At 48.1% G+C, this 12,054-nt stretch overlaps 1 protein-coding gene across 1 annotated transcript in view; it reads left to right on the top strand.

Moving 5' to 3' along the window:
- Positions 1-12,054, top strand: part of TMTC1 (transmembrane O-mannosyltransferase targeting cadherins 1) — a 1,779,343-nt gene that overhangs the window by 1,566,456 nt on the left and 200,833 nt on the right. Inside the window, exon 13 of the mRNA XM_069628531.1 lies at positions 11,231-11,339. Coding sequence (XP_069484632.1) covers positions 11,231-11,339 — 109 coding nt within the window. The remainder of the gene's footprint in view (positions 1-11,230; positions 11,340-12,054) is intronic.

Genomic DNA, 12,054 nt, shown 5'->3' with positions numbered 1-12,054 from the left:
CTGAACATTACTGACTTACCCAAACCCCTAGACACACCCACACCCCTACCCACACCCCCAACACACCCCAACCCACACCCCTAACACACACCTACCCGCACCTCCACCCCCACACCACTACTTACCTTGCATCCCGCGTTGCTCTGTCCCTGCGATGCCTGTTCCCTTTCACTTCGGTGATCGGGAACCGGCGCTGCAGGGTCCTTTCCTTTTTTTTGTCAGGTCAGCCTTTTTTTGAGGGGGGACTGTGGGATAGTTGCGGGGGACACCCCCACAACTCCCACTCACAGTATAGTGAGCAGGGGTTGCGGTGAACACCCCAGCAGCCCTTTTTTTTTTGGCACTGCAGCACCACTGCAGGGGACTACCCCGCAGCCCTGCAGCTCTAGACCGAGTTAAAAAAGACCTACCCAACCAAAAGTCAACTTTTTATAAGGTAGAACATTTGTTAGTACCGTCTTTAAGACTTTTGGTTGGGTAGGTCTTTTCAACTCTGTCTTTTTGGCCGAAACCATAAATCAGATGTCTACGTTGGTGGTGAGTAAGCTTTGAACAAGCATAATCCGAGCCTCCGGTCTTGACGTAGAATACTGATTTTCCATACTATCGTTTAGAAAGTCAAGATTCTATTAAAGGCACTGAGGCGAAGGATTATCTCACCCAGTCAATCGTTATATGCAATTTGTTAAATGATAATGCAGGTGGAATACTCTGTTGTAAAAATTGCTGTATCGTAACGATTGCCAACCCTATCGTAGCTAGCCTCAGCTTGTTGTTTTGATTACTCAACACGAACGGAGGTGAAGATAACAGGATCATGAGCAAGGAAAGAGGGCCAAGCATAATGCAGCATCTACCGGTTGGGGCGCAGGACTTGAAGCTGAGACAGACTAAGAAAGAGGAAGGACAAAAGAATGGAATGGAAGATTTGGAACTATGGGTGACAGGATTGGTTAGAAATGTCACGTGTTCTAGTTTATCATATCAAAAATGGACTACACAAAAAACTATTTCCTGGGAAATGTCGTTTTTAATGTGTAAAATTGATATGTTTGTAATAGTTTCAATGCTGCTCGAGTTTAAAGTAAAGAGAGAAAGCATAATCCTTTGCCTCCGTGTCTTTAATAGAATCTTGACATTCTATAACGTTAGTATCAAAAATCAGTAATTAAAAGCACAACGCCTGGTAACTATGGGAAAAAATATTTCAAAGTCACCTTTACAAAATTGTTGCATTGGACAGTCATTGTAATGTCAACTCAAATTGATTTGGAACATCACCTTTTCAGCACAACATATCATAACCCAACATTTTTTTAATTATACATTGTTTATTACAAACCTTGTATACGTAATCACATATCTCAAATACCATACAATAAGTTAGAAAAGGGTATTAAATAGCTCATAAAATCAATAGTAGTTCAGTTTCCTTATCCACATATAAAAATCATTCTCTGTATTTGTTAAGTATTCTAGTAAAAAACAATGAGTTCACAATATATTAAAATACACTTTTCTACCATCTCACTTTCAACAAATGTTGCAGTTTCACTGGTACCCATTCACACCTACACCAAGAAGTTTTCTAACAAAGAAACACAAATACGACATCTCATAATTGTACCTATAAGTAAAAAAAGGTGTACTCACATTCTCCACACTTATATCTATGAATGTAACTCTTCAGATGAATTGGGTACACGTTCATGTATATTACTCCCAACTGTCTTTCTCATAGTCACATATATGCCTGTCTATAGTGATCTCAATCATCTCGGCTATGAGATCCAACACGGTTCTGCTGTATCCTATTTCTCTTCTCTCGATGCTCATACCTGTGTTTTGGTCTGGCATGTCCTTCACGCCACTTCCTCTCCCCTAGTTGTTCCCAGAACTGTGTCCTTGACCTCCTCTGTTTTCTCTCTACACTAATTGAATATTTTTGATTATTTCCTCTTATAGTTTCGGTGGCCCTTTTTTTCTGATAACTTCCAGACTTCACGGATCCCTCCTCTATCTCTGACTGTCTCTCTGATGTTGACGACTGAAAACCCTATCACTCACGTCATCTTAATGTCTTCATATTTTTGGCATGCCATGTCTTCCCATGCTTGTCTACCTCATCTCTTTATCTTTCTTTTCCCCCTGTGTCCAGCTTACTTCCCAACCTAGGAATAACCTTCTCAACTCATAACCCGCCCTCTTACTTGCACCTGCAGCTTCCAAATGTTTAATGTACAGTAAATCTGTCCTTTACTCACTTTCTATGCTAGTAACACTCTCATTCTCAGGCTGGAGTTCTCCTGCCTCGGTTACTCATGGTTCTCAGAGCAATGTCCCCTTGAACCAATCTGCAACTCTGTTATCCACCACTACGTTCAGCTTCCACCTCATTCGCATATCTCTTTTCCACTTTCCTCTCTTCATTGACTTCCTTTGCCAGACTGCCTACAGGATTGCTGTGTCTGTAAATGGATGTGTGGTCTTCCTTTTTTAGCGTTCCTCTCGTGTTAGCCTTTACTCCCAGGCCTGCTCTCTCCTTTTGTTTTGCCAGTTCCTGCTCTCTGTATTTCATCCTTCTTTTGCCACATCCGGCTTTAAGCAACTCCCTTAATCGCTACCCCTCCTATGCCCCGGCAGCCAGTACTTTATGCCCGATTCTTCAATCGCACTTATTCTCCCCTCGTCCCTAGTCAATTTTCATGTTGTTGGCTCAAATGTTACTTACTCTCTGATTCATGTTTACCACTTGTATTTTTTTGCACAGCAAAAAGCACTATCTAAATGCAATAACGTCATAAATAATTAATAAATACATATATCACTACCTGTGAACGAGAATGAACATCCACTTGCTATGGTTTCATGTGTTAATATCCCCGCAAAAATATCGCCATACAAAAATATCACCATATTTTTGCGGTGATATTAAGCCATGGAACCTGCGGGGGGACACCCCTGCAAACCCCATAATTTTTTTAATGGAGCAGGGGCACCCCCGCAACTCCCAGTCCCAATAACCCCATATAATTATCCCCACTAATCATATCGCCTCTGGCCTTACCCCACAACCATATATATGGCGATATGATTGGTGGGGATAATATTACCTGATACCCTTGCTATTGCTACCACCGGACTGACGGGCTCTAGTCCGGCAGGACCACCATTATAACAATAAATTTCCAATTGGAAGCGTGACATAAATGTGATATAGGAAATAAAACTCAATGATTTAGTGCAGTGACCCAGGTACTAATATAAAAAAAATAACACGGCTGGGGAATTTTGACTACTAACGTGTTGCAATTTTTCAAATCCCTTTGTATAAAAGGATCAGTGTCATTTTTCTTGTATGAACCTAAATAAACCCTTTTTTTAAGAGCACATGAGCTTTTTACCACTTCTTTCCACTCCAACCAAAATAAAGGGTTCATTCTGCTGTGTCAGGAGCATTGCACATCAAAAGGAGCGGCTGGGCCGATCAATTTACAGAAGCAAAACAAAATGGCGTCTAACCTCCACCTATAACCTTTATGAGGCTGCGCGGCGCTGTGAAAGGCCGTCTGTGGTTACAGGAGACGGACTCGTTATGTTCCTTTCCTGGTGCCCCGCTGCAGTTGGCAGCCCCTGGTCCAAACCAAGCATTCTGAGGGTGCCCATAAAAGTCAAGTCATCTGCTTTCGATTTACACACTTGTCAGGCTACCCTGTGAAATGTATCCAGAGGCTGCAAACTGAACAACATCACAAGTCGGCAGTGAGTGCAAACTGGGACCGTCTGCCAAAGCCTTCTCAAAGAAGCGTTTCATTCAAGAACACCACAGGCCGCAAACAAATGCAACTGTTTTTACTTCGCAGAGCTAGCATGATATTTGTTACCCTGGAAATCAAATATAATTGCCTTGCCTTGTACCAGATAACAATATTTAGTTTCCTGGCTTTCTAATTGCACAGTGAGAAAAATGTACACAGTAATGCCGACGTGTTGTGTGTCCTGACTTGTGCGGCAGCATATTTATATTGCAAGAATGGAAATTCGTATTTGTTTCTCACATTCGTTCATCAAATTGTTCATGTTTTCCATAACCCGAAATCCACACAGCGGTGGGCATTGTAAAGGGGATGCGATGGCTTATTGGTGGGAATTGCGATGGTTGCTACCCCTGTATAAAGCTTTATGGAACATGTGATGTACCAGTACAGATGAGCAGGCCTGTCCAGCATTCCTACGGCGCTAAGTGTTACCCAGCACTCCACGAGCTAAGGGCACTTGGCCCCCTCCGTTGGGGAGGCGGAGCGCTAGCGTGACGTGGGAGCGGGGAAGTGGGGTTTTGTGGGTAAGGCGCGTAGGGCGCCAGTTACTGCAAGGGAAGAAAAGAATAAAGAGGTTTCCGTTACACCTCCGTGTGTGCGTCCTTTCTTTGTGCCGCGACCTCGGCAACATTGGCGACGAGGCTGCTCCTCGCACACCGGAGTCCTCCAGCGGCAGTCCGCCGCGTCCCGGCTCGCGTGCAGGGAACCACGCGGAGCCTCCTCCTCCTGCTCCTCCTTCCGTGGCGCTGGGTGCAGCCACCCGCCAGTGCTCGCGCGCGGGCGGCCGCGGACCCGCCGCGCTTCCTCCTCCTCCGCATACAAGGCTGCGGCTGAAAACAGAAGAAAAAAAAAAAATTTTTTTTTTTTTTTCGTTTACTTCAACCGACGCGTGTGAACCGCATCCTCCACGTCAGGTGGCCCCTACTGCTCACGCATGCCAGCGGCTGCTCCAGTCCTTTGTCACGGACCACACCAGCGACGTCTGTGAGCCACCTCTCACCGTTAAAGGCCCATAGCCGGACCTGCCGCCGCACGTGTGGGTGAGTGCGCTGGTACACGCCTGTGTCCCCATAACCACACACCGCCCGAAGATCCCAGAGGTCTCATCTCCTGACGACATGAGCGTCCAGGGATCCAATCCTGGGTCCCCGCAGCCTGTGCGCGCAGCAAAATCAATACAGCTGAGGCTGCCCCCGCCATTCACCATGACGCCTCAAGCGACAAAAGGTCCCAGGTGGACTGACTGGATGGAGGATTTCCACCATTTTGTGCGGGGGTCCGGCGATGGGGACTCCCCCAACATAAGGGACATCTTTCTCAACCTCGTGGGGGGTGAAATCAAGACCGTAGTAAAAACAATCCCGATGGCAGAACAAGGCACCTTCCCCAACCTGATTAAGGCCCTGGACAAGCTACTCATCATCAAAGTCAACCGAGACTATGAGAGATATCTGTTCAACAAATGCACCCAGCTGCCACACGAGACTGTTGATGAGTTCATAACTCGCCTAAGAGTGAAAGGCGCCAACTGCCAGTTCGACGCTTTCTCCCTAGAAGAAGCAATACGGCTGAGAGTGATAGAAGGTTGTCTCTCTCCTGCACTCAAGAAACAACTTTTGAAAAAACCTCTCACCATCCCCGAAGTGAGCGAACTCGCTCGCATACACGAGAGAGTTGATGCACAAGCCTCATCCATGAGCAACACAAATAACCCCAAACAAGACACCAATGAACTCATAGGCGTCATACAGCCGCCTCGACAAGGCGACAGAGGACCACAACAATATAGAGCGCCAGGGGCACCAACCCCGCGCCAGCAAAGACAGTGCTATCGGTGCGGGATGTCCTTCCCACACTCCGGGTCGTGCCCAGCATTATCCCAACGGTGCACGAACTGCGGAAGAGAGGGGCATTTCCACTCTGTATGCAGGGAGGGCATAGCATTTCCCCTGATGCGTCCACAAGCACCCGCCAGAACGCCGTTTCGGCCGCCACCCTCACAATACAATCAACCGAGGCAGTACCAACAAGGGCAAAACCAGAGACGATATGTCAGAGCAATCGATGAATACCAAATGCAGGGATACTACGTGCAACCAGACCAGGTGGACCAGCCCAGACAGTTCGTGGATGAATACGAAAACCCCCCCATGGAACAAAGGCCGGAGGCATTCTATCATGAAGATCAAGAGGCAGCCTACAATGCGCCGCATGATCCATATGACCAGGACGAGTTCGTCAATCTCATTCTTGACAACGAAGAGGCGCGCGAAGCCCCAAAAATCCCGATCAAGATGGGAAATTACCAATTCCAGTTCATGATCGACTCTGGCGCCACTGTGAACATCATGGGCGAGCAGGACTACGGCAGGATGTCAGACCCACCACAGCTTACCCCGTCACATTCAAGAATCTTCCAGTGGGGCGCTGCTACCCCTCTGCAGACGGTGGGACAATTCGCTCAACGGTTTCTCCTGAATGGACGACAGGTGGACACCACCATCCACGTCATTCGCTCGCTCACCAGGAGTAGATGCCTTATCAGCTACCACACAGCATCCCGCCTGGGTCTGATCGAGATACACGTGAAAGCAGGTGATACCATTACCGCAACCTCAAACAACCCGAAGGACTCAATTAGCACAATAGCATGCGTTCGAAACCAGAACCTAATCACACAAGACGACATAATGGAAAGATTCCCAAAGCTGTGTACTGGATTGGGAAAACTCAGAGCCCCTCCCATCAAGCTACACATCGAGCCGCTGGTACGCCCAGTGCCGCAACACCCCAGACGGGTCGGGTTTCACCTCCAAGAGGCAGTGTCCGAGGCTCTCCAACAATTACTCGCCGACGGCATTATTGAGCCAGCAACGGGCCCAACCCCATGGGTTTCCCCCCTGGTGGTCGTACCGAAAGAAGGTGGGAAAATCTGTCTATGTGTGGACATGAGGGTGGCCAACACGGCTATCCAGCGGGAGAGGCACCCGGGTCCATGCATAGAAGACATGATTGTGCAGTTGAACAACGCCCAGATGTTTTCCAAGCTCGACCTGGTGCAGGGCTATCATCAGCTGGAGCTTCACCCTGACTCTCGAGTCATCACAACATTTGCGACACATGATGGCCTATTCCGGTACCGCAGACTGAATTTCGGTATCTCGTCTGCTGCGGAGATTTTTCAGGAAGCCATACGTCAAATTATCAGACCCGTTAAGGGTGCTCTGAATTACAGCGACGACATACTTGTGTTCGGCGCCTCCAAGGAGTCCCACGACACAGCGCTGCACGCCACGTGCGAAGCCCTTCAAGCTGCTGGTCTCACGCTCAACATCTCCAAGTGCAGATTCAGCAAGACAAAACTTAAATTCTTCGGCCACATCTTCTCCGGGGAAGGGATGATGCCGGACCCCGACAAAGTTGCCACAATCACTGGCCTTGGCGAACCGCTGCAGGTTGCGGACGTCCGCTCTTTCCTTGGCATGGCCGGGTACTGTGCGAGATACATTCCCCACTTTGCCTCCCTCACCGACCCGTTGAGGAGGCTCCTGCAGAAGGAGGCGGTGTTCGAGTGGACTCCCGCATGCCAGCAGGCATTCACTGACATCAAGCAGGCCCTCACGGAAGCTCACCGACTGGCCTACTTTAACCCCGCGTGGCACACCGAGGTGGTGGTGGACGCCAGCCCAGTCGGCCTTGGGGCCATACTAGCTCAAACCAGTGGGGCGGACATCAACCCGAGACATGTGGTCGCTTATGCGAGCAGAGCGCTATCCACGCCGGAGCTGGCTTATTCGCAAGCCGAGAAGGAGAGTTTAGCCGCAGTATGGGCATGTGAACATTTCCACAATTTCCTCATCGGGAAGAAGTTCACGCTGATTACCGACCATCAGGCACTCCTATCCCTGTTCGGGAACCCGCACACCAAGATGCCACCAAGGATTGAGCGGTGGGGCATCCGGCTTCAAGAGTACAACTACAACATCATCCATCGCCCCGGAGGTGAGCTGAACCCAGCCGATTATCTGTCACGACACCCTGTGGGGCCCCCGCTGACGCGGAAAGGAGATGTGGCCTATGTGCAATATATAGCAGATCGATCGCTACCACCAGCGCTGTCCCTTGAAAGGGTGGCCGCCGCATCTGCCGCCGACCCGACGACAGCCCTTGCAATCAGCTTGACTCTAACCAGCAAATGGAAGGATCACCACAGGGCAATGCTAGCCCACCCGGGCGTCAACAAACAGGAAATTGCAAGACTGGCCAGAGTGCAGGGTGAACTAGCTGTGAAGGACAACAACATTCTTCTACGAGGCTGCAGGATTGTTATCCCCGCCACACTACGGAACGAGGTGGTCCGCACGGCCCACGAAGGTCACCGAGGGGCGGAGAACACCAAGAAACAGTTGAGATGCTACGTCTGGTTTCCCTTCCTAGATGTGGCGGTCGATGAATGGGTGAAAAACTGCCATGCGTGCCAGTGCACCGCCTCAATGGAACGTCCACCCCCGCTGCAACACACACAGATACCAGATCGCCCCTGGGAACGAGTGGCCGTGGACTTCTACGGACCGACCGAAACTGGTGACTACCTTTTGCTGCTAATAGATGAACATTCAAGGTTCCCCATAGTCAAATCGGTCTCCACCACAGCGTTCCCCCAGGTGGCAGAGGTGCTAGAGGAAGTATTCAGCGAGTGGGGGGTTCCCAAAACCATCAAGTCTGACAATGGACCACCATTCTGCGGGCACGAGTTTGGAGAACTAGCGATGCATTTGGGTTTCAAGCACATGAAGATAACCCCTCGACACCCGCAAGCGAATGGGATGGCGGAACGCTTCATGGCCTCCATCAAGAAAGCGATCAAAAGAGCCAAGGTGGAGGCAGTCCACCCGCATCAAGCACTGTGCCGCCTCCTGAGAGCTTACAGGAATACCCCGCATGAAGTTACGAACAAGACTCCTGCTGAACTAAAGTTTCGCTACGAGGTGCGAACCCGCATCCCACGCAACCCGTCAAGTGAAGAACCGCTTGACACTGACACTCTCCAACGTGATGCTGAAGCAAAGGAGAAGGCGAGACGTGACACTGATGCGAGGCGCCACGCTGAAACAAAACAATTTCCAGGTAGGAGACGACGTCCTTGTGCAACAACCAATAACCAGGAAGACAGATCCACGATTTGCCCCAAGTCCCATGAGGGTAGTCGCAGTAAAAGGTACTATGGTGACGGCTGAAGATCAAAATAGAGCCGTCAACAGGAACTGTCAACAATTTAGACACTATATCAAGAGAGAAGGCTCGGAAGAGCCGAGGAGGTCTGTCTCCCCAGAACCTCGCATGCAGAGAGATGACCTGTGGACCCCTCCGGTCGGGGATCCGGGAGGGACGAGACAGGGAGTGAACAATCCATTTGTCCTAGAGGCGACAGCTCAAGATGAGAGGCCCCGACGAGTGATCAAGAAACCGATAAGACTTGTTGAGGAATGTTAAGTTGATATTAGGATATAATGTTCGGGGGTAGTGTTACCCAGCACTCCACGAGCTAAGGGCACTTGGCCCCCTCCGTTGGGGAGGCGGAGCGCTAGCGTGACGTGGGAGCGGGGAAGTGGGGTTTTGTGGGTAAGGCGCGTAGGGCGCCAGTTACTGCAAGGGAAGAAAAGAATAAAGAGGTTTCCGTTACACCTCCGTGTGTGCGTCCTTTCTTTGTGCCGCGACCTCGGCAACACTAAGTAGTTTGCAATTCATAGGAAATGAGCAAAGAGTCAAAGAACCTTGCGCCTAGCTGCTGGTGATTCCAGAGTGTACGGGTCACGGATGGGCCATGCCTTGCCAGGGGGTCTGTAGCCTCCCTTCTGCTCCCCCCGGATGCACACATGGATCACTTCCAGCTTCCTGGTGGTCGAGGGACCAATGCCTAGCTTTCCAGAGGGGAGCAGTGGGGACAGACTACAGGGTAACACATTTATCAATTTTGATTAAAATAGGAAACCACAAAGGGATACTGTTTTTTGTACTTCTTAAGCCTTTCAAGGGTGGTGCAGAATGTATGTCATGTTCATGGCATTGGGGGTCATTATGAACCTGGCGGTAGGAGTCATGAATTTTCCAGTGCCCGGGAATGGGCAATTACCGGGGCATTAGAGCCCCAGCAGACCCAGTAATTGCCATTCCCGGGCGCCGTAAAATATGACTCCCCATTCCCATTTCAGTCCGATTAGACTCAATGGGAATGGTGAGGCCGGATGCACCAGCACCATTCATGAATGGTGCTGGTGCATCCGTCAAGTTCTGCGCGCGGGTGCCGTTCGGCCTGCCTGGTCAGACCTGGCGAGCTGAAAGGCACCCGTTCGCAGAACTCGTAGTTTGCCGGTCCAGAAACAACAGTACCAGCAAGCTTACAGGTACCGTTGTTTCCGGACCGACAAACTTATAATGAGGCCCATTGTCTATGTACAGAAACGTATAGGTTCCTACGATTAGCGTTTGTTACAGACTAACCACAATGTTAATGATATTAGCTGGACCGGTGCCGGGTACTTTTTGGCCCAAAGATGCACAGGCACGGTCATCGAGTTGGGGGCTCAGATTGGCCCTCTTATACTCTCCATTATGTTTGGCTGTTCTAATTTGTCCCCCCCCCCCCTGCCCAGTTACCCTTGTGAGTAAAAGCCAGTTTTGGTCTGTCAGCAAATTGTGCAAACTATTGAGAGACCACCGAAACCAGACCACGATGTTTGGCTCCTACTCCAAAATCAGCCAGGCTGGGTTAACCCAGTCTTACTAAAGCATCAGCAGCATACCTACAGAGAAAATAAAATTGATGTTTTTCTACTGTCAATTTTGCCATTGTGAACCTCATAAGAACTGTGCAAGAGATGCCTTGATTCTAATGCTGGGACATCTTATTCCCTTCAATATGCTGTGCATATGTGTTTGTCTAGATTTGGCAGAGCTTTTTAATAATACCAATAATAATGATAATAATAACAACACTATTATAATCTTATTATTGTAATAGCCTGTTTTTATATATCCCTTCCTACTTTGATTTTTCTATGTTATAGTGATGAAAATAACAAATGTTACTGTTACTCAATTTAGCAGTAGTCCCAGATACAACATGTGGATCTTGTCTTATACAAAGAACCCTTTTGAGTACTGCACCTTTCTTTTAAACTCTAAAAATTCTCAAGGGAGTGTGGAACTCGTGTGAGGAATTGGAAGGTGTGGGGATATGTAGAATGTTTCAACAAGAAAGATGAATACATTTCAAACTACAAGAAATTTGTTGCATTTCCAGGGGTATGTGTTTAAAAATAAAACCTATGCCCCGATACTTGTTTGTGTTATTGAACCATACCTGACTTAAGCATATTTTGACGATATACATTTTCTTCGATGTGCTGCAGGTCCCAAGGGAAAAAGGAGGAAGCTGTGGCCCTGCTGAGGGAGTCTATCAAATTTGGGCAACAATTTGCGGATGCTTATTCAAGCCTTGCTTCTCTGTTAGCAGAACAGGTAATCAATTACATTTTGGTTCGCTAGGTGTGCATGCTTCTCAAAGCAAAGGAGTGTGATGCTGTGTTTTCTGTGCAAATTCACTGTTTCCAGTGGCGTAGGTCATTGTCACAAAAAAACCATTGATATTACCTTGTTCTTGTAGTGCATGTCTAATGTCCCATGACTGCCTCAGCATCTGTTTTATTCAAAATAGTAAATCAAAACAAAATGTGGCCCCCCTTAACCTTTTCCTGGGGAGGTCACCAACAATATTGTAGAATCAAAGGCAGTTTATCTACAGAAGGGAAAACCACCTGCCTGTTTTTTCCTCACTAATTGTCAATGCCACTAACACCCATTCATATTAGTCAGATCTAGTAAATTCATTATAGAGAACGACATGCAATGGAAATTCAATTAGTCGCTGTTGTTGGGTCCCGCATATATTCTCTTCATTTAATCAGCAACAGACAAATGATTGCGCTTTATTTTGTCTAACATCAATGACAAGTGTTGGCATCCAAGAAAAATGTAAAGTAGGTATTTCAATGGATTTTCTTCAATGCCATTGACAAGTAATTGCATCACAGAATGTCTTCATCGCATATGTTGGATTCACATATAACTTTCTTCTTCCCAAAACAATCCTCTCTAGGGAATGTATGGTTCTTCCCAGTTTGGGCACATATGTAAAATACAGATTGTAATGTTGCACTACTTTCTCTACAGGATA

Source organism: Ambystoma mexicanum, chromosome 12, assembly GCF_040938575.1.
Source record: "Ambystoma mexicanum isolate Mex_15411 chromosome 12, UKY_AmexF1_1, whole genome shotgun sequence".
In the NCBI taxonomy this organism is placed as follows: domain Eukaryota; kingdom Metazoa; phylum Chordata; class Amphibia; order Caudata; family Ambystomatidae; genus Ambystoma; species Ambystoma mexicanum.
The sequence above is the reverse complement of the archived record's forward strand: the minus strand, read 5'-3'. Positions and strand labels throughout refer to the sequence as shown.